At 40.1% G+C, this 27137-nt stretch overlaps 2 protein-coding genes and 2 long non-coding RNA genes across 7 annotated transcripts in view; 2 read left to right on the top strand and 2 right to left on the bottom strand.

The window, feature by feature from the left end:
- The window catches only part of LOC145458946 (uncharacterized), a 47278-nt gene extending 37267 nt beyond the window's left edge, over positions 1–10011 (top strand). For all 4 annotated transcript variants that reach the window (XM_080337475.1, XM_080337469.1, XM_080337464.1 and 1 more), the window contains 2 exons: positions 6213–6276; positions 9009–10011. In XM_080337475.1, the coding sequence (XP_080193601.1) occupies positions 6213–6276; positions 9009–9320 (376 nt within the window). In that variant the 3' untranslated portion in view covers positions 9321–10011. The remainder of the gene's footprint in view (positions 1–6212; positions 6277–9008) is intronic.
- LOC145459277 (uncharacterized) overlaps positions 1–27137 on the top strand; it is a 416587-nt gene that overhangs the window by 104014 nt on the left and 285436 nt on the right. The window lies entirely within an intron of this gene.
- LOC145459136 (fibrinogen-like protein A) lies at positions 15494–20154 on the bottom strand. Its single transcript, XM_080337766.1, has 2 exons — positions 19787–20154; positions 15494–16161 (listed from the first exon to the last, which is right to left on the bottom strand). The coding sequence occupies exons 1-2, from the start codon at positions 19969–19971 to the stop codon at positions 15855–15857; spliced, it is 492 nt and encodes a 163-aa protein (XP_080193892.1). The 5' UTR covers positions 19972–20154; the 3' UTR covers positions 15494–15854.
- On the bottom strand, positions 22963–26012 carry LOC145459292 (uncharacterized). The gene is made up of 3 exons (XR_013921339.1): positions 24476–26012; positions 24258–24412; positions 22963–23621 (listed from the first exon to the last, which is right to left on the bottom strand). It is a non-coding gene; the product is annotated as an uncharacterized LOC145459292 (long non-coding RNA).

Here is a 27137-nt window from a genome sequence, read left to right as displayed (position 1 = left end):
ACCGCGCATGCGAAACCAAACATGCACAGATATATACAGTTGAATAATATATTCTCAAGTTCTGTGCCTCTCAGACAAAGATGTGTTTTGCTTCTGAACAAACCCCACTAACGCATCGACTTGGAGCAGTATTAGTTTCCTCTCGACCGATTACAATATCAATAACCCGAATGTTATCAATCTCGGCCTGTCGCATACTCTGCGGGGTTGTTCAACTCGTAGAAAGGTCACGGATTGCTTGTAAACAAGCTATACGATGGTTGATTACGGGGTTGTGCAACTTGGAAAGTCAAATTAGATTAAAATTGGAATTATAACTACATAGTTTTTTGCTACAAAAGTAGATTAGAAAAACCTAAAAATTGAAGACAATACGGAATTAAAATGAAATACGAAATAAATCAAGTTCACTTGGCTTCATATCAGCTCTGCAAATCTCATAAACGCTCACGCTTTAATTCGTGTAATTAGACAACTAGAATTATGTAGTTGTTCAATTGTGGTTGATCGCGAGCAGTTTCGCTATTGGTTACCAGTCAATCTTAACTTTACGTCATTTCCGCTGTTTTATAGCACCGCAACAAGGCTGTTAACTAACCCTGTATTCAACGATCGGTTTTAAGATATATATCTGTATCCTTTGATTTGTGGCTCAATCCCAGATGCCTATTGTGTGGCGCTGTTTCGCCGTGAATGGGTGAAGTCATAACAATGTGTGCTGCGTCCACAAAACGTTTGTAACAAACGTAAATACATATCCAGCACTCTGCCCACAAAGAGATATTAGCTACAGTTGTTTGTGTAAGTGTAAGCAAGTGAACTGGAATTATTCCAAACACTGAATCCGTAACCATAAGATACTCTCTTTTCATAACAACCATATATTTCAAGCTTTTATCCGGCCAATATGTTCTGCTATAAAGCTACCCTTCCATTGTGCGAGCGCCTATGAACGCATGTAACAGACGCCACATTGCGTTAACATCGCTTTCATAAACAATTGTACCTTACACACAAACGCCAACGCTGTATTTACTCAGTACTATGATAAAATGTCAGCACACGTCACAACAAGACGCCCCTGGCGATTATGAGTAGCCTAGGCCAAGATAAACGATTCGGGGATTGATTGTAGTGATTCGAGTCGCATAAAGTCAATAGATCAAAAATGTCATATTTCCGGACTAAAACTGCTTCGTGCATTTCTGACCATTGTGATGGTCGGCCGCTACAACAACCATTCGACAACTGTAGAAAATTTTCAGCGTTTTCCAAATCGCCGTACCCCACCTTATTGGTTTTGCTTTTGAAGCTGTTTACATCCCGTTAGTGTGCCGATATCTCATGAAAAGAGGCACCCGAAAAGTCTTCGAGTGTTAATATATGTTATACTGCAATGGATGCTGTATTGAAAGCTATTTTTCAAATTAGATTAGAATTAGAATGATAGCTACATCGTTATCTTGAAATTGGATTGAAATTTTAACTTTTTAATTTGAACTTGGAAATTGAATTCAATTCCGTGAAACATTCAAGTTAATTTTCATAAGCACGAGAATGGCAAATGTCTGTACAGCCGAGCTTGGCACGTTTCCCGCTATACAGTTATCCTGTAGCATTTTACTTAACACCAGAAATAAGATTGGAATTTAAAATGAGAGCACAGAATCATTTCACAAAATAATTAAATTACCGACATTTCGATGTAATTAGTGTAATTCGATACTTGAATTGTATAGTTGTCCAACTCGTTACAGGATTTCCAGCAGTTGTATTTTTGCCAGACATATTCGATATTATGCGTGTGTAACTGTGTACGTGTGTGTGCAGAAATATCCTCCTCCCTTTAACAAACAATCAACTCTAAACATTCATTCGTACGCGGAGTGTTATGTCTCCGCGAGCTAACAAAGTGCGGGTCGAACGATTGGGAAAGGTTGCGAAAATATTTATGGATTGAATCATCGTTTGATAACTGGTTATTTATTAATCATCAGATATCTCCCGTTTCCTCGCAGTCTCAAAACTGTTAACATGCCTTGTCTGTTTTCATAATCGCCTCGATTTGATAAGGGGTGACTAAACGGTGTTATCCTAATATTGCTAACTTGCAACTCTCATATATTGTCTCCCTGTATGAGTAAAAATTGTTAAAGTGAAATCATAATTGTGAAGGCGGTTTTGGGGCCTATAACCCACCTGTGTGTAGGTTATGTATCCTTTAAAATAGACGCTGATACCATAATAGCGTGATAACGCCCGTGCTCGTCATAATACCGTGTATACGCGCGCTTATCGCGTTAGATATTATCTCGCGCGGTATAGAGAGAGAGAGAGAGTCTTTATTTTCATCCAACCAAAATACATAACACACGGCAGTTATGGTGATAGATATAGATATAGATATAGATATAGATATTGGCATTATCGTGTTTTGGATACATGATTCGTGAAACACAGTTGTAATAATTTATACGCCCGATGCGTCGCATCTTTGTATGTACGTTGGCTGTAAATGGAACGATATTTTTCTAATTTATGATATTTGCGCGCTGTTAAATCAATATGACCTTTGTTTTATGGGTCGGCGTCGACGTGTGCGGTATTTTGTGGGTAGCGACTTGAGTTTGGGAAATATGTTATCGTTAAATCCGGTCCATTATCGAAATCCAAATCTACGCCAATTTACTCTCATATACATGCAGGGTGTTCATTGATTTGATATGAACTAAATCTGGTTTTTGTTTTAATCTGGAATTGAATTCAATTTTCAAGTTCTTACGAATACAGTCATTCTAATTCCAATCTAATTTGAAAAAACTCGAATGAACTGAGAAATTAGTTGTACCGGTATTTCTTTCTCGAATTCAAAAATTGTAATTCCAATCAAATTTTGAAAAGGCGAACATTTTCTCATTGTCCATCTATGAATGGCATTAGCTTGCGTCCCATGCGTAATTCGGCCAAGTTGTCTAGCCGTAACGTAACAGGAAACGGCTTACTGTGCGAGTTACTACTTGCTGGTACCTTTACGAAATGAGAAGCATCTATACGCGGAATACAGTCGATTGTAAAGCACAGAAACAAGCGCGTCTGAGTCATAACTATACAAATTTCGGAACCAGTCGCAACTGGCGTTTCCACACGAATCGTTTCTCGTAAACAAGATCATAAACACGAAGCACTTGCGATCTCCGTTGCCAGCGACCGCACAAATTCCATCTTGCATGAATCGCTTTGACAAGGAGGCGAATGTTATGTTATCTCTACTGAAAAATTCCGGTCCGTACAATAACATGATCTTATTGACTCCCACTGCTGTGATAATAACGTATACCGTTACCAATACCTAACGAAATAGCGTATGCATTTAACCTCGCGTCACAGATATCAGTTTTATCTGCAATATGTCTGCACCACAGCTAGAAGTCATTCATTTCGCGATCCATGAAATACAAAATGAACCGTACAAGCCATGGAATTAGATCATTTTTTGAATAATTGCGACACTGGCATTAGATGGAGACCCGATATGACTACAGCAAACTCAGATGCTTCAAATTAGATTAGAATTAGAATGATGACGACACAGTTTCTTTCCGAATTAGATTAAAATTAGAATTATAGCTGCACAGATTTTTACGAATTAGACTTGAATCAGAATTTTAGCTACACAGTTTTTTTTTAATTAGATTAGAATTTGAATCACTGAATTCGCAAAAACTTTTACATCGATTCTAGTTCTAGTTTCAAAGTTCATTCCTGTAAGTATGAGAATAACAAATTTCAGTGCGCCGAACGTGGCTCGTTTCACACTAAACAGTTCTCCTGTGGTATTTATAATGAATTTCCTCGCTCAGTTAAGTAGGATAAACAATATAAAAGTGTAAATATAACACTAAAATGGAAGAAAACCGCAGTGTTGACAGTGTGATTTTGTGTTGAGAAACTAACAATTTGATCTGAGCACACAAAGGCGATATGATTGCAACATATGAACCAAAACAACAACGGCATTTACTCAAAATACATCACTATGATGACGTGATACATTCTTAGCATTTGGATAAGATGCGTTTGCTGTTCCATGCTCATACTCATCCAATTCGTTACGCAAGTCCCATATCGATTGCTGTGTTTCCGTGTAACTATATACCTGTTGTTGATTTTACACCCTAACGGATGCGCTTTGACAGTTAACGGTCGCCCGTTTTCCGTGATTATTAAGATGAATCGATTCTGTGATATCTCTAAAGCCTGGGGTTGGACGAAAACGAGTTTCTCAGTGATTCGATATTGAATCGAGCATTAGGCTTCGAGTATCGCCGATACTATAACCGTTTGAAAGATCTGGAAAGTTCAGATATGTACCTTGCGAGCGACCACAAAGAATTCAATGCCAGTTCTAGATCACATTAAAGGTTATTTGGTATTTGTTCGACCATACTCATTTCACTGCACTTTGTGACAATGCTCTGGGTTGATCACGACTTCACAGATACGCCATTCACTTTAACATTTGTAGCGTTGTACTGCATGCTTCGTATGCTGCGATACGACAACCGAAGTTTCAAGGCTTCCACGTTGGAAAACTTTAATTTTTGTAGATAAATTAGCTCTCGGTGAACCGTGTGATACAAGTACTCCAATATATCATTTCTCTCGACTCGAATCTTTTGAATGAATGCTGCAATCATCGTAGGCCCCAGTAATATCGGCACAATCGTTTAGTAATGATTATTCCGTCACGTAACTCTCTGATTGGACTTGTCTTCGAGTAAGCGCGTTTTGACTTTATTAACGGCCACGATTCGTCACTTCAAAGGCGCTTTTGTGATAGATTACATAACTTGCGATGTCTCACTCTTATATCACGGTGCTTGCGATGTTATTGTAATCCTTTGACGGATAAGCGGAGCATTCGCGTGCCAACCCGAAGGCCATATTCGGCTATCTCGCTGAGCGATGGAATCGCGAAAATTGCGCCTCTAAAAAGCGATCTAGACACGCGATGTTGTGGACGGTGTAAACAGCCAACGAGATCTAAACATCGCGTGCCAGAGAAAATGCGTGCGGTTTACGTTGGAAGGCCAGTTTCTAACGGGCTGTATTTACAAACTATCCGTTCACGCTAGGGTGCATTGCTCGTGACCGTGAAATTACAATGCTGGCTCAAGGCAGAATGGATCGACTACATAGTTCTAGTTATCCAATTATACTAATTAGAGCAAAATGTCGGTGTTCTAATGCTAGCTCTTATCTTGATTACAATCTAAAGTGTGGTTTTCCTGAACTGTATAGGGCTAAATATGGAAATATTGATCTATTTGTTGTAGCTCAAAGTAGTCCTCGTCGGTAGTCGAGTAGAAGTAGAAGTAGCGATTTACAAGTATGCAAAAAGTATGTGTTCTAGGCCTAGTTTTGCCTATAGAAGACTAAATAGTGTCAGGTGAAAGTAGAAGTAGTCGAAAATCATAATTACTTGACTAAGTAGAGCAAGCAGGAAAAACCTACTTGAAGTAGAAGTGCAAGTAGTAGAAACTACTTCATTGCTGACCTTCTCGGGCGAGATGCCACAGTTTTTGGGTATATATCGTTGATACCGGTGAAGGCGATTAGCGATCGGTTTTATCGGTATCGGCTCAAAAATCTGATATGGGTCGGACAGAATATTATAAACTACCAATATGGTTAGTAGGCGATCAACAGACTACTGTATTTTTGGGTAGTGTACGTATTTTGAGAAGTGAGTAGTTCAGGTTCTAGTAGCGGATTTCGAATATTGAGTAGTCAGTATTAAGTCCCGGTCATTCTCTTCATATAAAACACTCTGGACTTTTGAACCTTTGCGGATTGGTGCGGTCAATAAATAATCATCATCCCGAACACGATTCGCGTTCTCCACAGAACCCGGCACGCACGGGCACCAAAATAAACGCTTACTTTGATGTAAACAGCGCATCTCGTGCGAGCCTCTCTCCCGCGAAACGATTAGATTACATAAACAAGCAGATAAGCAGACGTGGTGTGTCATCCATGTTTATAAACGCCTTTGTATTGCCATTCACGAAACCGTAAGAAACAGCCTCGGGCTTTTTTGACTTCTCACGCGATCGCGAATTTGCAACACGGCTGTCTGTGGTTCTTTTGTTTGATGACGTACCAGTTATCGTGACGTCGGATCTTAATTGCTGTTCTAATCCTGATTACAGAAATTCTTCGAAATCGAGCGACAGATTCCAGCCCGCTAGTCGACAACAAAGCCTTAACGAAGAGGTAAGCTCAGTTTGAATACACTCTTGGAGGTATTTGACTTTAATGTAAAAACAAATAATATATTTATATTGGAATAAACACCGATATTTGTATAGTTTGTGATACGATTGTTGATATGCAACGTTCTTTTCAATTCTGTACTAGTTGCTGACGATCACTCCTGACGAGTGTCAGCCGAAAATATATATGACAATTGTAAGCACAATTTCTAGACACAAAATTTGACTCAATTTGATATACAATATTCTTATCGTAGCGTAGGCGTTGGGCCACTACAAAACTCCAGCTTTTTAAAAGGTAATTAAACGATCTTAGCTACACAATTTCTTCCGAATTAGATGAGGATTAGAATTACTGATTCTAAAAAAACCTTGGAAATTGAATTCAATCCCGGCTTAAAAAAGAAATGCAACAAAAATCAATTTCGTCGCACACCAAATCAGAGTATATCCTCAGAAGCACAAGGATGGCAAATGCCTGTACACCGAGCTTGGCTCGTTTCGCACTATACTGTTCTCCTACGACATGATCAGGGAAACATCTCTCAAATTCTATGAGAATTAGATTACCGGCATGTAGCAATTAGTCTTATTAGACAAATAGACTAATGTAGTTATCCAATTCTGGAAGTGGTGATTTCATAGAGTCGCTGAAAAATACTTAAAATTCATATGCATATGCTTTTTCAATATCACGTAGCTATCATATTCCGAACTGTTCGGCGCTAGCTATTCATGCGGTCGTGACGTCACAGAGAGAAAAGCGACCGCCGTCCGAAACGAGACCGAAATTCCAAATCTGTGAATCAGCGCGATAATTGGCCGCTTCCATCACGCAATTTAAGTCCAAGTTTAAACAAACCATTCGATGTTGATGTTTAGGCCTGGCTCGCACGCGATCTCGACTATCGCGCATGCGTGACCGGCTATTTTCGTGTCAAATTTCAGATTCTGAAAGCCGCTGATAACATGCCTCGCGTTGCGTAAATTTAACCCGGTACGCGCCTCGCGCGGTGTTATCGTTGCGTAGTTCGTTATGTAGTCATTCGATTCTAAATCTAGTATTGTGATTCGATTATCACTCATTATTAATTCATAACATTATTAATAATGTGGAAATTTTTAAATGTACCTTTAATGCGACCACAAAGAATAAATGCCAGTTCTACATCACATGAAAGTTAATTTTGTATTTTTTCTACCATACCTATTTCATTGACTTTGCGACAATGCTGTTGGTTGATCACGACTTCACAGATATGCCATTTCCAGTAACGTGCGTAGCTTCGTGCCACATATTTCGTATGCTGCGATACCACCAATCGAGGTTTTGGGGCTTCTACAATGCAAAATAGTATCGAAATTATAATTCTCGTTAATAAATTCCGTATTAGTTGAAAGAGCGTATCATTTCAGCACTCGAAGATATCATCTTTTACCACTCGACTCGATTTGCTGTTGCAACCCAAACTTGTCACGCGAGGGTTAACGTAACCTTACATTCGTACGGCCTTGAGATTTTATTTCGGTTTGAACATAAACATTCGGCGGTTTTGGTTCGCACGCAACTGTAGTGGCGCCATTGTTTAGGCGAGGACGGCTCGCGGTTGCTTGCAACGAAGGTCACCTTTTCACGTCGCGAAATCGACCAAAATCCTTACTAATTATCGAACTAACGCGTGAATTATACAATATTAGACGATTGTCAGCGATACAGCTTATATTTCGTCACGAAATCGTTCAAATATCTATGAAATCAGAACGATTTAAAACCACACTAATCTGACACGCGTATGCTCGAACTGATTATAATACAAACCGCATTTCTTTTTACATAGTAACGTGTTTAGTAAACGAAGTAACAATTTTAATAGTCTAGTAGGGATTGGTGCAACGATTCGAGTGGAGTCGTGATAGCAGATATGATCGAGAATTCACGCACATTTATTATATTCGATCAGAGGAGGTTACTTAAAAAATTGGAGGTTGTAAGGTAGTTTCTCAGCAAACTGTCAAATGGAAGTGGGAAGCGTATAACAACATAAGCCTTTGAGTAAGTAGCGTAATTCGGCAACGCCTACTCGAGCACTCGTAAATAGCAGATGTACATTGTTACTAACCACCTCGGAACTAGAAAAAGGTAGCTTTTCCAAATCAGATTAGAATTAGAATAATAGCTACACATTTTTACCAAATTTCATCAAATAAACAATCATTGAATTTTCAAAAACTCGGAGATTCAATTTTATTCCGGATCAGAAAGAAATGTAACAAAAATAAAGTCCATATCAAATCAGAGTTCATCCTTCTGAATATAAGAATGACAGATGTCTGTGCAGAAAGCTTGGCTCATTCCGCACTACACAATTCTCCTGTAGCATTGAAAAAAAAACACAAATTTGATTACAATTCATATTTGAAGAGCCGCTTGGTAGTACAGAACTTCCATATACAATTGAATAATATATTCGTGTTGAAATGAATCCGAATATTTTCGGCTGACACTCGTTAGGGGTAATCGCCAGCAAGTAGTAGAGAATTGGAAAGAATACTGAATATCAACAATCGTATCACAAAATATGAATTAAAATGTGAGCGTAGAAACATTCCAGATATATCTCGAATTAGTTAAATTAGTCAACTATAAGTAACTAGTTTCAGTTCTATAGTATATAAGTTTGGTAAAAAAGTTCTGTAACATAAAGTGTTATAATGACATCATTATATCATTAGGCGCCGTCAACCTCGACCTCTGAAACCAGCACTCAAACTTGCACCGACGAATCCAAACGCGTTTGCACGTACTGCGACATCACGTTCGGAGACGACACCATGCACGCCCTGCATATGACGTGCCACGACCGCAGCGCGCCATACCGATGCACGATATGCGACCAGGACTGTCACGAGAAATACTACTTCAACGTGCACCTTTTAAGAGGCTTACATCAGCCTAGACCAGACTCTGGGGCGGTATCTAGCGCGGAAATCGATCGTGAAGTCACGGAACCGGTATCGAACGGGGTTCCCGATCAAGTCGAATAGTTTACTTATCGTCAATGATTAGTAGATAATTACGCTGGATTTGAGCCCGGCCGATTTATCGATTCGCCGATCATATCGAGTCGATATCACGCTTTAAAAGAAATATCGGTGTCGGACTTTAAAGGTGGAAAAATGAATGCTCTGAAGTTTTGAAAATGCCGTATCTTTTGAATATCGACTAATTATATCGGGATTATTGGTTAATAACTACGAAATCGGCCGGGGTCACCACTTGATCGCTTTTTACTGAGAATTTACTGCCGCTAAACTGATCCGGAAGGAAATACCCGAGAATCGTTTTGCTTTACCAATCGTGACGTCACGTTTGTATTTGCTATTTTCTTGTCGTAATTCGTAATTTTCTGTTCCACGATTTCGATAAAAACGAAATCTGACTCGTTCCAATTTATATAATTCTGGTACTTTATACGCTTCTTGTTTTTTGTATTTTATTTTTGATATTTTCACCCCTTTTCTATATAGTCGCCCGTTTCGTTTTCGTCGCGACGCTCAATTCGTTATCAATATCGCTCGCCCTCCATGACGTTACAGTAATCAATCCTATCGAACGCTGTTCTGTTCGTTTTTCGCAATCCTTCAACTTTTGTTCGATTCGTATTCGCGTATTTTCTCCGATTTTCTGCGAAACCGGTTCGTATTTAGTCGATGAACAATACGTGATATCATCATTTGTGACTTCGTGATTTTTTGTTGTGATATCTCGGGTTTACTATTCGGTTTATTTTCATAATGGTTCAGGTAGGCTGCCGAAAAAGCCAACATCCCAAAGTTTGATAATAAGACAGATAATCCTGACTTTGACGACTCAGGCAATTCTCAGCTTCTCCAAACACAGTCATTTCTAGGTTAGATCAGAATTAGAATTACTGAATTCGTAAAAATTTGGGAATTGACTTTAATTCCGAGTTAGTAAGAATTACAACAAAAATCGAGTTCAGTTTATGATCAATCAGAGTTTATTCTAAGAAGCGAGAAAATAGCAAATGTCTGTACAGCATGCTTGACTCGTTTCGCACGATGCAGTTCTTGTGTAACATTGTCAGGAAATCCAGAAATTAGATTAGCCCACAATCGAAATGAGGGCATAGAAACATTCAAAATTAGATTACAATTAGAATTATAGCTACACAGTCATTTTTCAAATTAGAATAGAATTAGATTACCGGCTTTTTTTCTAATTGGTCTAATTCAGGGGGGTCCAACCCGTGGGCCGCGAGGTTTTGAGTGACCCGCGAGGTAATTCTCGAAATTAGTTGGATCATCAGAAAATAAATTAACAAAATTTGATTATTCTAAACGCGAAATTTGGGATTTTGATGGCTAAAATATCGGTTCCGCCGCATTGGCGTAGCCAGGGGTCAGTCACATTTTTCGCAGGTCTTCGTATATGACCACAAAGTACAATAGTTGCCGAAATCTTCGATATTTATAAGTCCAAGCGTCAAATAATCCTGTCCTTGCAAAACGAGCCCAGCGGTGTGCAGAGGCGACCCGGAAAATATGCAAGTAATATTAATATTGACCGAATTCATTCATTAACTTTAAAACGAATTCGCGGGGCGTTACGTCGTGTCTGCACAACGGATCTTCATGTCATAATTCTTATTTATTTTGATGCGTATTATTATAAGTATTATTGTACCGTTACCTAATCCGGTTATCTCCTATCGGAAGACTATAAAATGGTCGTCAACATTCAAGTGGCCCTCGCAATGGTTCGCAGATCTCATGTGGCCCTTTGCCTGAAAATGTTCCCCCCTGGTCTACTTATACAACTAGAATTATCTAGCGGTCCAAGTCTGTTACAGTGTGTGGATTAGCAGTCTAAAAACAGAGCCCTTGAGTCAGTATAGTTCGAGTAGACAAAATCTACTTGTGTACTGTGGTAAGATGCAGGTACTTCTTGGTTAAAGTAATTATCGTTGGTAATCAAGTAGAAGTAGCCCGTACATTTCCACTCAACTACAAGTAAAAGTAGCGATTCACAAGTAGTATAGCTTCACATCTACTAATTAGAATCGAGCCAAATTTGATGTGCAACATTTTTTCAGCCAACGTAACATTTTTATTAAAGGGCTGTAAAAATTGAAAAAAAATCTTTTTTGAACAACCCTAATGCACAGTGAATGAAGAGTAATAGAAAATAACATTAAAGGACAAGCGATGACATGAGGTGGCACGTGACGGAAGGCGAGTTAGATATATCGGTGAATACGATTATATACCGAGTAAGCAGCAGGGCTGCAACCGATTCACAAGGCTCAGAGTCGCAACTCAATCCAATACCAATGACTCGAGTTCAAGTCGAGTCAATACACAGATTAACTCTGAAAGTCTAGTCGAGTCAATTTCCGTAATTTGAGAGTCGAGTAACCATTACTTTACAGCCCTGTTACATACCTGCACGTGTATGTTTGTCTTGCAAACTCATACGGAAAATTGCAATGGATTTTTTTCTTGATAATCGTGCTATTTCATAGCTGCCAACTTATATTGATCTGAGTGAAAGAAAGACCCGAGAAAGAACGAAAGAAAGAAAGAAAGAAAAAGTGATAGAAATAGCTTCTCAAAAGGACCGACGAAGAAAGAATAACATTGAAGAAGACTGTGACATCGGGCACTAGGTCGAAAGGAATAGGAAAGGACGTAGTTTATTTTTGTCCTGGATGTTTTTACGGCATATACACACCGACTCATGATATACATGCGCATGGTCTGCGCATATGTTTACCATGAGTGCATGATGTGCATATGCCGCCGGACAATGAAGGTACAACAATAGACTTGCACGGCTTTGTAAGTCTTGCACCTCTCCTCCATGCTATGCCGATAACGCATGAGCGCCAAACGGCGCAGTTATGGATACCAGTGTTACTAATCAGGTGTTTGATCTGACCCGGCCGGGGATCGAACCCACGACCTACCGATCAAGAAGCCGGACGCTTCACCATTACGATATCTTGTCGGATATTACCCTATCTCGGGGATGGGCAAACTTTTCAGATCGCGGGCCGCATTCAACATTTGAAACCATTCGCGGGCTGCATTATATAGAATTAGGATACCAATCTAATATTCTATATTATAATTTGATTATATAGTGACCGAGAACATGGAAATAAATATATCCGTATTTGTATATTTAAAACAAACCAAGCATTGATATGATTATAACGTACACGGGAATGTGCAAGCTGGTCGCCCTCATTGTTTAAATTAGAGATGAAATTCGGGTGTCCGATTCTTAGAACTAGATGTAAAATTGGGTCTGTGAGCAACGATTTGTTCAAAGATTCGCTGGTTGTGCTTTTGGCTTAACTCCAAAACACACAATGCTGACAACATTATAACCATGTTACCTTTAAATACGCTTTTACGATACATAAATATTATAAATAGAAATCGGCTACTTCTACACAGACAAATACCGAATCTATCCAACACACTTGCGAATCGAGTACAGCACTAACAATAATATACTTGCTCATGAAGCGAATTGGATATCACACTCGTGGTCCGAATTAGGGGATTTACGTTTCACTTTGTGTGACGTTTAGGAATGGCAACCTTTCAAAATACATGGGCCCCGAGGTCAGGCTATTGCACCATCAATAAAATAAAAATATAAACACTACAGAAAGCATATAACTTATCATTATCATGTTGAGATATATTTGGAAAAAGTTTATAACCAAGTATACCCACAGTAATTGATTTTCGTACGCATTTTATCAATATTTTTACAACGTTTCGTGAGGCTTTCGTGGGCCGCATGCGACGCGCGCGGGCCGTAGTTTTCCCACCCCTGCCCAATCTTGTCGAGGTGGATGCCAGTTCAAGAGACCCCGACTGGTTGGTCGTTCGGCATCCCCCTATATGTTCATTACACCGCATTTTGTGTTTTGTATTTCGCATTGTACATTTTTTGCGTGTCTTGGCCAGATGAAAACATGATCTGACCGTTGATTGATTTATTGATTGAGAGCCATATGCAACTACCAAAAGATAGATTCCTGACCACTGATCCACCAGCAAAGATGCTTGCATTGATTACGACTCCATATCGCCGTCTCGCGATGTAGTCGGATGAATCTGAATACCGCTGTTTTAAAGCAGTAAAGATCGAAAAATACTTTCGTGGCCGCAAGCTGCGAGTTTTAATGAGTAGTTTACACAGAAGACCCGTTACAGTTAAACCCGTGGTTCTTTACCTTCAATCCTTCGCGGAATCCACATTATTATTTTTTCGCTGAAAAATAAATATCAATAGAGTGCATTAAGAACAAAACCATTAAAATATAATTTTCACACAAAACGAAAACATGAGTGTTCCCATTCTGATACCAGTTCAAAAATAAATACGAGGCTGCACTTTGGAATGTGTCATCGTATTGTTCGGTCGAAGCACGACGGCGTGATGCCGATTGCTTACAAAATGAACTTAGCGAGGGACATTGCGTAGCGGTGACGATAAGCGCCTACTAATCTGGCGGACCCTATTCGATTCCCGTCGGAGGTTTATCTGGGCCCTTCTTTCCCCGCCGTTGCCGTTCTTACGGCGACAAAAAAAGCCCAGAAAAAGACCCGACGAAAGCAAGCACTCACAAGGAATGGAAAGAACTAGAAGAAAGGGCCGCGGCTTCAAAAAGATCAACATTGAAAAGAACTGTGACATCGGGCACTCCAGGCCGAGGTGGATGTTAGATCGCACACATGACACATGACACATCGACACATGACATCGCATTGTGTCTAATCGCATTGTACATTGTGTGTGACTTGTTCAGATGAAAAATATAACTCAACGATGAAAAAAAAACTTCTAAGTACAAGTTTGTACAAGTCTCACGATAAATAATCTGAGCTGCATATGTCTGTACTTGTTATATGCTAAGACATATATTTAACCGATCACTATCACCTTAACCGATAACCCCGATATATTCAGTCGATACGATAAAGCAGGGGTGGGCAAACTTTTGAGCTCGCGGGCCGCATTCAACATCTGAATCCATTTGCGGGCCGTACTATATAGAATTGGGATTATAAACCAAAACGCAATATTGGTATTTGATTACATAGCGAGGACATGGAGATAATGTAAGTGCTTATTTAAAACAAACCAAATATTGTGTTGATGATATCGTACACGCGTCAGAAACATTGGCGAGATTCTATAGGATGGTAGACCTCTATAACCAATTTGTAAAAACTATAGAGATGAAAGTCGGTTGTCCCGCTTTTTAGAACAGGATCGAAATTTAGATCTGTGAGCAGCGATCTGTTCATAGATTTACTAATTCCAGTTTTGGTTCTGTTCCATGACACACAATGCTGACAGCATCATAACCATGTTAGCTTCAAACTCGCTTCTTCTATGTGTAGATATAATATATTATTACCCCGATTCTACGCATACAGAGAACGAATCTACCTAAAACACGCGCGAATCGTTTTTATAAGCACATCACTGAAATAATTAAAACTGGAGTGGCCAATCTGAAATCACACTCGTGATCCGAATTACGTCAAACTCGTTTAGGATTTCTGTGATGTTCAGCAGTTGAAACCTTTCAAACTGCGTGGGTCTTGAGATCGGGCTGTCGCGCCAGAAATTAAACATAAAAAAGAATAATAGGAAGTATTTACCCTAGAACAGTGGTTCTCATTTTTTTAAGACACACGCCTCCCCCCCCCCCCCCCCGTATGATGGTGAAAGATTTCGCGCCCCCTTATCGTCACAGTACAAAACGCAACCACGATGCTAGCAGACCTAACGGATAGTTCACTGGCATGGAAGGTTACGACTGTGGATGAGATATTTTGAAACATGAAATTCAGACTAAATACAGAGCAAGAATTATGAATTTGAAGTAAATCGCGCGGAGCGTGAAAAATTTTTTCGTTTAGCTCAGCTTCGCGCCCCCCTTTCAGATGCTTTCACGCCACCCAGTTTGAGAACCACAGTCTTAGAATTATCATGGTCAATTATACTAAGAAAATGTTTAATCAAGTCCCTGCATTAATTCGATTTTTTGTACGCATTTTATCAATATTTAAAAGAAGTTTCCATTGACTCTCGCGGGCCGCACAGAACGGTGTTGCGGGCCGCATGCGGCCCGCGGGCCGTAGTTTGCCCACCCCTGCGATAAAGATATGGTATGTAGCTTAAAGCGCATTACCAAAACTTTAGAGCATTTATTTGAACAGTTTTACAGCCATTGCTATGCTTGAACATGGACAATGGACACGAAATAAACTAGAAAGCTTTAAGGCTGCATATAGACACTTGTAACTCTCTGTCTTCCCGCTGCCATTCTGTGACGTCACGAAAATTGCCGATGATTTTTTACTTCTAATGCCGGTACCGATATTTCTTGCAAAATGTGATATCGACTTGCTATCATCGGCGAACCGATAATGATCGGTCGGGCTCTAGTTATATCGGCAACAGTTTTCTAGAAAATGTCGATTTTATAGTTTTTTTCAAACATCACGTATTGTCATGTCTTTTCAGAATATTCTGCGAAACTTCATCTCCGCATAACGCAGCCGTCTATAGGAAGCACCGTCATACCACCACATTCCCTTGTGGTCTGTTTTGTTGAAATTTCCGTTCAGATTGCAGTAGGCACACCTGATATACCACCAGCCTGCGTCGTCGTGTGAACCGCAATTTCCCGGCCAAACATCGTGATCGGAGTCTTTGGTTGTGAATTGCACATTGCTGTGACGGGAGAGAGCATCGAAGGTTACATTTCCGGAGTATCCAGATGCGGTCAGTCTGTAGTTGTCGGAGACGGGTCCGATGCGAAAATGACTGAAAAATTGAAATTTCGCGTACGTTGATAAATTCGATTTGAGAATAAATTGGGTTTCGGAACAAAATTTTAATATCGTGTTGATTGGAATGTGGCGTCATTTTCTCTTTACTGCATAGTTTGAAAATCATAGCAGCTGGATATTTGGAGCCTAAAACTTACTTTACAACAATTACTGTATACTGTTAGTCGTGAATCTCACGGTCTAGTACACAGATCTAGAGATCACCCGGAAATCATTCAACAAACTAAAGTGAAGAATATGTAAGCTATACGTTCAAAGACCGTAAATGATTGTGGGCCCGGTTTCAAAGTAGCCTATTTTACTCGATGTCTCGCATAAATCCTCCCTAAATAGACGGATGTCGATCTTGACGTCAGAATTAGTCTTAATCGGATACTTGATGCCGTTCGACGAGGATCCATACATACATGAGGGGTCGCAGTTATATCAGATAGTTTGAGCGCCTTAGCTATATACTGTAAATTCGTAAACCCATTTATGCACTGTACGTGTATACGCAGAGTTGTAGACGCTATGGTCAATGGTATTTCAACTTCCTACAGAGATCTTCATCGTGCTGGGATAAATATTACAATCCTTTGGATTACAGCTCACTGCGGGGTTGGATTTAGCAGTATCACCGTAACCTCGCAAAGGAAGCTGAGTGCTGACACGTCTCCAACACAACGAATAGTCAATAACATCCCATTATCCCTACAAGATGCAAAAACAACTCCCATAAAATGGATAAACGAATTTACATTCTACAACAAGCTAGTTGGTCAGCCAGGGCTCGAAATAAATATAGGTATCAAAAATATATCCTGTCCAACTTCGAGGCTGCGCGATCATAAAAAACTTGATTGTTTGATTGGAATTGTTGTTCATTTCAACTATAGCCCGTCGTCAAAACTCGGTATGATTTTCGGTCATGCTTAATTGGGCACGATTCGCGAAGTCAGCGCTCTGATTTCACACCCTTTTCGAACCTCTGGACTTTTCATAGGAAATTTCCTACAAAGTTATTCGCAAATGTCTCTATTGAGTGAAGCCATACACGACGAACATTAGCAATGAACAAACTATAGAAGAGCGTGGGTATTGAGCGAATAATATAGTTCAAAACTAGCTTTACTCTGGTTGTAATCTCCCTGAATCGACTTTGAAAATAAAGCTCTGGGACTGATCAAGTTTTAGTTTCGAAATTTTCTGATCAAATCATTCGCTAACTAACTAATGATAATTATCTAACATGTAAACCAGACATGGGGTGATTACTTCATGAATGTAATCGATTGCGATTACGATTACTTCCGAATGACGCGATTACGATTACGATTACGATTACAGCAAAATCAGGAAGTAGTCGATTACGATTACGATTACATTGGAAAAGTAATCACGATTACTCACGATTACATTTATTTTGCATTTTAGAAGTTACATTGGAAGACAATATATGGATTGCGCTGAAGAGGCCTAACGAGATAACAAACTTCCTTTAAAAAAGATGCGTCATTTGCTTGTTACATCATAATGTACCCATTGCCCATTTTTTTAGAGGACGATTCATCGCACCCAACCAATTGCATTCTTGCCAGGTCCATGACTGCCGCACCCCAAATTTCTCAACAGGGTGGGGAGCGAGCTCGGAGGGGACTCAAGAGTATTTCGTAAACCAACATAAATTATAGAGTATTCTCGAAAGATTTAATTAACTTGAAAATTCTCTCTAGATAAGCTTGATTTTGGAATGCATACGTTTCCCCCTCAACAAAAAAGCATACATAATTTATAGTAGGCATGTATTTAAATTGTGTTTTTTTAAGTTGTAAAATTATGCCATAATTGTGTAAATGCTTTCCACAATTACCACCCGATTTGGCCGACGTACGTCGATATGAGATGGTTGGAACCCCTCAAAATAGTCGGTTCAACAGTTATAGTACAGATATTTCATCAAAGGAGCTATATTTACCCTATATTTTCAATTGTCAATGTCAATCCACATTGGTGACGTCAAGGCTTTAAAAAACATGTTTTAAACAAGAGCATGTTGTAAACATGCTCGCTTTAAATTTATTTTTGTTTTAAATGCAACCCTAATTTGTAGCAATAGGCATTTAGTTTCCAGTCAATACCGTGCCACGACACACCAAAAGACATATGCAATTTCGACCAACACGCGACTTCACGAATTGTGCTACTAAAGAAAGACCTTGGCCGAAATTTAGGGCATGTGTCAATTGTCAATAGCCAATAGCCGCGCTGGGCGGGTGTGGCTAATAGTCCAGTCTTTCCAATCCGAGCCCACAATGCAAATGCCACCCGGACACTCACAGAGCATTAAAGACATGACAATTTTTGTGTGCGTCTCACGAAAGTTTTTCTTTTAGTCTGCTACGTTAGGGATACAACAATATCTTTTGATTATATAACATACCGGAAATCACGAATTAACTACATACACTAAAGTAATTATAAACAAGATAACAGACGTTATAATTATGAATTACGTGCCCCCAGCTCTGCAGGTAAATCTGACCATCGGGGGCAGAGAGAGAGAGAGAGAAGAATAAAAATTAATAATAATGTAATGCGATTACCAATGTTATTGACGAAATTCAGTCTTCAACTTGAAATTATCACCATATGGGGGCCAAAGACTAACGTTTGGATTGGGGGACGAATAGCTGTTTTGTTCCTGAGTCTAGCTACAACCCACGCTAACATGATATATAAGCCCATGGCTATGGCGGCAGGTCACAATGTTGAGTAAAGAATTTGAAATAACGATTAGCGCATGTTTCAAGTGGAGTCATATGAGAATAAGATGAAGAGAACATAAAATTCTGCCTTCAACTTAATACAGATAATGTACTACAAGCTGCCGCTACGAGAAACGGCAAAAAAGGCTCGTTTGTGATATACATCAGCAACTGTTGATTTTTATTGCTTCGTTGTGGAAACCGTAATGTTATATCTGACGAGTACAAAATTTCAAATCTCTGTCCGGTGTATGTAGTACTACATAGGGCTACTGCTCGCCAAGCAGCAACGGTCAAACTGCATTTGCCTAACCAAACATCAATACACAAGTTACTTGGTAGAGTGGTGATTAATTATCCTGCTCCGGGGTACTGACGTGTGGGATGGGTTGATAACCTGATATACAGCACGGCGGGTGTTCTTACAATCACACGAATGTACGTGACGTAGGCCTACATCGAATATCTATTTACTGTGGATACTTCTTACGCAATGACTAGCAACGCTAATAGGCTACTTCTGACGTAATAATGAGCAATGGCATTTAAAAATCAAACGTATGTGTTATCATGAACCTGGTATAATATCTTTCTTGTTCACGAATGTTCAGTTTATGTCATAGTCCTTGTACAAATAAAAGTAATCGTTCTTTCACAAAGAAATCGATTAGATATAGGAAGTAGTCGATTACGATTACGATTACTTCGGAATTTTTTCGAATGTAATCGATTGCGATTACGATTACTTGAAAATGCTGTAATCGTCGTAATCGATTACGATTACTAATCGCGATTACCCCATGTCTGATGTAAACTATGAAATGCACCAATATATGCACAACTCAAAAACACCTGTATTTAGCAACCCAATAAGTTCCATCATCCTTCGTAACCATGTTGATTTCCAACTCAAAACGTCCTTCATCTGTCATTTGATGCAATGGTTCCAAGAGAGAGAGAGAGATATGATATTCTTTCTCGCCTGCACCATCGAGATGCTTTGGCGACGGAGTTGCGATACGGCCCCATGAGGTCATCTAGTCTGCGCCCCCGTTTTTTTTTCTCCTCCATGCTATCCTTGATTGCTAAGCGCCTAGCAGGATAGCTGCGGATACCATTTTTCGAGTCTTTGGTATGACCCGGCCGGGGATCGAACCCACGACCTACCGCTCGAGAAGCCGGACGCATAACCATTACACTATCTTGCTCCAATCCTGAAATAAGGTAAATTGTCACTCATCACAAAAAAATTGTTATGACATTCGTCTTCCATTTGCCAATACACAGAAATTGTCATCATCTGCAGCAGTGGTTCTCGAACTGGGGTTCGCGGTCCTTTTGGGGTCCACGAGACAATTATTTAGCACCTTCTGAAAAATTGACGCGAACCCGAAAATTAATTGCAGAATATAAAAATTCATAGGCAACTTATTTTCCAAACCAAAAAATTGCAAGGAGTCGTTGCGTAATTTTGGGACAAGTTTGAGAATCACTGATCTATTACAGCCATATGACATTCGTGTTGTCTATCTAATCGTAAATGTGGACTCTGGTTGTCAGCGTAACATAACGAGCGACACAGGTGCCCGCATTCCAAATAAATCTCTGACAATGCCGAGAATCGAACCGGGTATACCGGAGATATAACCACTATGCTAATTCCTAACTCCATATCTGGAAAAGTGCGACGTGATAGGGCCAGAAGTTCTCGGTAACAGAGCACTTCTACTTAGAGTAACTCTACATCTACTTGACAGCTTTCAGTTCTCCGGACAAAACTACGCCTAAAATACCTGCTTCAACTCATTGAATTCGCTATTCGAGTACAAATGTAGGACGTTACTTCTACTTGACTACCAACGATGGCTAATTTGACCATATGTGGATATGATCTCTCTATGATACAAAATACCATCGAGATTATGCAGAAGGACCCATATATATGATTCGAGCATATATGTCTGAAAGCACATTGTGTAACGGCTTGTCTCTGATCCAAGTCCATGTTCTAATCTAGCTGCGATCCCGCTACATCTGTGAGCTACAGAAAGATGCAGGCACGTCAAAATTATAGCTAACAACTGAAGCTTTTCTACTGATGACTCAAGCACCTAATTTATGTTTCAGAAATATTAGACATCTTGTTGGACCTTATCGGAGTGCAGTACAAGGGATGTATCGACGACAGAGAAAGAGTCTTTTTAAATTGTGCTTCCAGATCCACATTAAGCTCTTTTACTTGACAACAACCTAATACATGTTTATTTTTGTAGCCGAGAAAAGACTACTACATTCTCGCGTACGACTTACGGCAGTGGTTCCCAAAGTGGGCACCAGCGCCCCCCTGGGGGCGTTCGCGAGCGTGAAGGGGGCGCTGGCGATGAAATTGGCGATTGAGGGCGCTGGCTATGAAATTGGGCGGCAGGGGGGGGGGTGGAGAGCAAATGGGGACGGTGTAGGCTTCGAAGGCAACTTCTCCGTAGTGTTGAAACGGTCGATGAATGGAGCAGCTAAATATGCAGTAAAATGCAAAATCGATTTACTTAGGGCAATTTAGGGTCGTCCATCTCTATTTCATCAGCTGTACCGGAAACAGCCATTGTTACTTGACAATGTTGATCGTTCCCATCAATAGACTAATTTAGCAGTCGTCAGAATCCCTAGAAAGCGTGGTTCATTGTGTGCTGTGAGAACTACAAAGTATTTGAGCAGTTATTGCTTACTACAAGGTGTGATGGCTTTTTGAGATAAACTGCGTTTTGTGATTTTAATCTCTGCGTCAAACGATTGTGGATTATCCACAGTGGTGCCGCCGAGGCCTTCGACACGACGTTCTGGTTGCGAGATGCGATGTCCCTTCTAGGCCTACTTGACGGGCATATTCTCCAAAATTTATGAGTAGAATATTTCCGTTTTTGGTAATAATGAAATCTGATAAAGACAAGAACGGCACTGTCCGGATTCAGTGCTAAGCCCGTGATATTTCACCGAAATTTTGCGAGACGTGAACTGCATGTTCCAATTATTATCATGCTTGCATGAGCTACCGGCCCTGCTCGAATACCCGATTTTGACGGAGAAGCATAAATCAATCATCTTAGAAAACTGCACAAGGATATATGGTGGCTCGATTCCGGGATATATTACAATGAGAAATTCCTTACCGTATTAGCAATACATTCTGTAAAGTTTTCTAGCATGAAATGATCTAAGGGCTGATTGCATTGTAGTGTTGGTAGAACAAGTTTGAGTTCTAACTGAAGTTTAATATCTCGAATCAATCGTCCTGGATGCACAATTAAATCAAATAAAAATACTCTCACTGGAGTCGGGTTGACATTTTGTCGTTGCCTTCCCCGCTCATATTTGATAGAATATGACACTCACACAAGGTGTCCGACTCACAGCAGAAACCGACTTGACAGTACCGGACGTGGAGACCGGAGATTTCAGAATGAGATTGGCAGGGTGGTAACCAAGTCACAAGGCTCCGAGTCACAAGTCAATCTCACTTTTATAGTTTTGACTCGAATCAAGTCGAGTCATTTTCAATTCACCACCGAGTCAAGTCCGAGTCCAAGTCAGCGAGCAGAGGGCCGAGTCCGAGTCATGGTATTATGACTCGAGTCAAGTCCAAGTCATTGTGTTGACTGACCATTTTCCGGTTAAAGTCTAGTTAAATTCACTTTTTATAACTCTGTTTGGTGATATCGAATGGTTCGCATTTATAATATACTAATTTTCCTAACGTTTAGCAGTTTCTGATCGCATTTTCAAGTACCAGTACCAATAGACGAAATTCCAACAGTGTGGTTACTTCACTATTCTTCGAAATGTCGGTCTGGTCGTCTGAGTCTCGAGTCATATGACTTGGTTCGAATCATGCGCAATGACTCGAGTCCAAGTCGAGTCAATACACAGATTGACTCGAGTCGAGTCATTACCGTATTTTGAGAAAATGACTCGAGTCAAGTCGATTCATCATAAAATCGTGACTCGAGTCAAACTCGAGTCATTTCAACCCTGGAGATTGCTCTTATCAAAACTCAAACCCAATATGACGAGGATGATGATAATAATAATGATACACCCGCTTGAACCGACTCGTTATTAGCTGTAATAAATGCAAAACAACATTTATTTGATTTAGGCGTGGTGAGGGGGGTCGGGGGCGCTGGTACTTTATTCGTTGTCCAGGGGGCGGTGGCTCAAAAATGTTTGGGAGACACTGACTTACGGTAACCAAAGCGTCATTTTCGTTATTATGTTTTCGTTTTGTGTGAAAATAATATTTCATGGTAATGTTCTTTTCAAACTCTGTTTGAGGACAGTTCATTTATGAACAAGACTAATGTAGTAGATTTTTGTTATTATGGCTCATAGAAAATTTTAATTTTCCAAAAGATTTGAAGGTTGCCCCGGTTAGTAAAGGTTTGGAACCACTGTCATAAACTACGTATATGTTTATAGAATAATTAATTGATTGAGTGTCTTGTAGAGTCATCGATATACAAGCGCAATTCATGAGATAAAACAGGCTCGAAAGCAATATATTAGCAGCAACGAAAAAAGTTATATACTTAGTCATACCCAGCCAAAACTCTTCTTGCAAATCACCAAATCCTTCCATGTAATCTACCCAACCTCGGAAGAAATCAACTTTTCCGTTCATCCTCCGCTGAAAAACCTTTAGAACCGGAAATAAAGATCATTATTCTACAAAAAATCATCCAATCAATTCAGGGTTGTAACCAAGTCAAAAAATTCCGAGTCACAAATCAATCTCACTCTTTTGGTTTTGACACGAGTCAAGTCGAGTCGTTTTCAATTCACCACCGAGTCAGGTCAGGAGCAGAGGGTTGAGTCCGAGTCATAGTGTTGAGACTCAAGTTCGAGTTCAAATCATTGTGTTCACTGTTCAGATTCGAGATCAAGTCATGTTTAACTTACTTTTTCCTACTCTACTGGGTGATCTCGAAATCATCGCATTCGTCATATACCACATTCCTCACTTTTAACAGTTTCTGAATTCTGACCCTGTTTTTCAATTACAGGTCCTGATAGACGAAATACCAATAATATTTTGATTTTACTATTCTTCGAAATTATAATGAAATGTCGGTATTGACCGTCCGAGTCTCGAGTCATATGACTTGGTCGAGTCATGCGCATTATAAATGGCACGAGTACACGTCGAGTCAATACACAAATTGACTCAAGTCGAGTCGAGTCATTTTCCGTATTTGAAGAAAATGACTGGAGTCAAGTCGAGTCACCAAAAAATCACGACGACTCGAGTCATTGCAGTCTTGATTCAACTTACGGTCCAGTTTTCTCCCTCGCCAGTTATGTCACAGAATACGTCCTTAAATCCAAGTGTTGGGATGAACAATTTGAAGACACCACCCGAGTCATTACGTGCCAATGCTGATTCTAATTTGGCGCCATGACAACTTCTCAAGGAGAACATTTGAAGAGCTAGAAATCATGATATCCATTTCATAAACATCAATCGACGAATGACAGCGATTGAAATCTTACCTTCCTTGATTTTTCTGTCGATGCTTTGCTCGATCAGAGTCATGTTAACGACCCCGCTAGGGCCTCTTGGTCCCACTACCCCATCTTTGCCACGCGGTCCAATGTCACCTGATCTACCCACTGGGCCCTGTGGGCCAGGGGCCCCGGGAGCTCCCTGAGGGCCAGCTTTACCGATTCTCGTACTCCCCACTGTCACCGTATACATATTATCGCACCATTGTTGGCACTGGTTGCAAACAATTCCCTTGAAAGGCGACGATTGAACGTTTGTGGCCCACGTTGCTGATGTGTCGAGGACAATACAAAACAGCACGAAAGGAACCAGGAATTGCATCTAATTTTACAACGGACGCAAAAGATGAGAAGTCAGAAGTGAGAGAATTATTCGAAACTCCCTACACTCTACAGCAGGTCGGGCAATATACTGCTCCCGACGGCGTTTAGGGCGGCCCGCAGACAGTTCCCGGTCTAACGTGTCCAACCTGACAAAGATGGCCATAAAATATTTGTTGTGTTCGAGTCTACATACATTTGCGAGCAAATCTTTTCGACGATGAACATAAATGAGACGAAAGTGCTTTGCTATATAACTGATGTTCACGTGCATTCATTACTAAAGGTTGCTACGTCCGACATGCACTCGGAGTTCTAAGAACTTGTTGACAACTTTGATCGACCACAGATGCCTCATTGGCTTCAACAGGTATTGAAGTAGCCTACATTACGTTAGTATATCCGTTAAATACTGTTTTGGTCTCTATGCTTATGAAAGTTGAAGTTTACACTAAATACGAGTAATTCCTTGTACAGTAGTATACGCGATTAATGTATCGATTTCAGGAATCCTGCCGACCAAGTATTTCATTTTACCATATCAGGCCTGGCAACCGGAGAAGTTGCCCGCCCCTGCTCTACAGTGATCTGTGATCATTCATTTCCGTTGTTGCAATGCCATTCTATGTGACTCCGGAAAAACCTGTGCGCCCAGCGATTCCCATATGATGCGCCGACCACACCGCTTGGCCGTAATAGAATCGGCCAAGATCATGGTCAGAGTTGTAATCAAGTCACAAGGTTCCGAGTCACAAGTCAAATTCACTTTTGCAGTTTTGACTCAAGTCAAGTCGAGTCATTTTCAATTCACCGACGGGTCAGTCCGAGTCCAAATTACGGAGCAATGCGTCAAGTCCGAGTAATTGTGTTGGGACTAGAGTCCGAGTCATACTATTTACTGTTCACTATCGAGTTCAAGTCGGGTTCAACACACTTCTGTAAAAATTCTGGGTGACATCGAAGGCCTCACCCTGGTACGACGCAATTTAGACATTTAAATAGGATTACTGCTATTGTGGAAACTTGGAAGTTTCAACATAATTTAAACTCATTTCGAGCGCATGAAACATTTCTCTCGGGCGGTTTCGCGCCTCACCTCAGACGCTTTCACTCCCCGCAGTTAGTGAATCGCTGCTCTGACATGTTCCGTTGTCAGCTTGCCTTTATAAGTGCAGACCCCCTTCTTCTTGTCGCTTCATAATAACCTAAATTTCCAACTCATAACGACTAATGACGCAGTTGCAATGATAATGATGAAACTGCAGAATGCGGACGAAACAACACGCTGATTGACCTCATCGCTTTTTACCGAATCAATGACTCTCAGACGTTTTCGAGTGTGAACCTCTAATTATCTCCATTAGTGGTTGCATCGATAGTGTATTCATTTTTCAGCTTCATAGCCAGGCTAACTACCGTTGTCGTGCATCAAGAATGTATGACATTAGCCCAGCCACGAAATTTGGAAATTTGATGACTAACATACAGTCATCACTGTTTCCCTCTCCTCGCTACGGTCTGATTACAGGTTGGAGAAGGCTACATTTATTCGTGCTCGTGACATCCGCATGGTTATTGAGACCAGAGGTGGTCAGTAACGAAGTACTTCTACTTCTCTTCCAAGTAGACAAATGTGGTTTCTCATTATAATTAAATAATAAAACAATTACCAGTTTCGCGTGTGAAATATTGACTAGTACTGCCACGCCGTTATAGTCTCGTATTTATGTTCAATGTATAATTACAAGCTGTGGTTAGGAACGAAGTAGGTCTATGTCTGCTTGTCGAAGTACGTCACGAAGATTTTGCACTATTTCCTGAACTGGTTATGATCTTAGACTGCTTCTACGTTTACTTGACAGTTCTCAGTTTTCTAGGCAAAACTAGGCTTAGCATTTAAAACACTTTGTTTAAAACAAAGGCGTATAAAAAAATGTGTTTTTTCAAGTTGTAAAATTATGCCATAATTGTGTAAATACTTTTCAAAAAACATGTTGCATGAGACTATTTAGCCGACGTATATCGATAGGGGATGGTTGGAACCCACAAAATAGTCGGTTCAACAGTTATTATAGTACAGACATTTCGTCATAGGAGCTATATTTACCGTCTATTTTCAATTGTCAATGTCATTCCATGATGACGTCACGATTGAATATTCGTGAAGCAATGGCTTGAAAAACAACCATAAAAAACATGTTTTAAATTAGGGCCTTGTTCTAAACATGTTTGTTTTTAATTGATTTTTGTTTTAAATGCAACGCTACCTAGCATACTTTACTCATCGGGAATCGGTGCTTTTACTTGTACTTGAGTACACGTTTTCGTT

This window comes from Botryllus schlosseri, chromosome 2, assembly GCF_051294905.1.
Source record: "Botryllus schlosseri isolate E-star chromosome 2, Bs_hap1, whole genome shotgun sequence".
NCBI classification, from domain to species: Eukaryota; Metazoa; Chordata; class Ascidiacea; order Stolidobranchia; family Styelidae; genus Botryllus; species Botryllus schlosseri.
This window is presented reverse-complemented; position numbering and strand designations above follow the sequence as displayed.

Excerpts from the sequence above, each read along its gene's own strand:
- LOC145459136 (XM_080337766.1), bottom strand. The coding sequence starts at position 19,971 with ATGACCTCATGGGGCCGTATCGCAACTCCGTCGCCAAAGCATCTCGAT. Across the intron at positions 16,162-19,786 it reads TATTGGGTTGCTAAATACAG|TCATTTTCGCATCGGACCCG; the intron begins GTGTTTTTGAGT and ends TCAATTTTTCAG.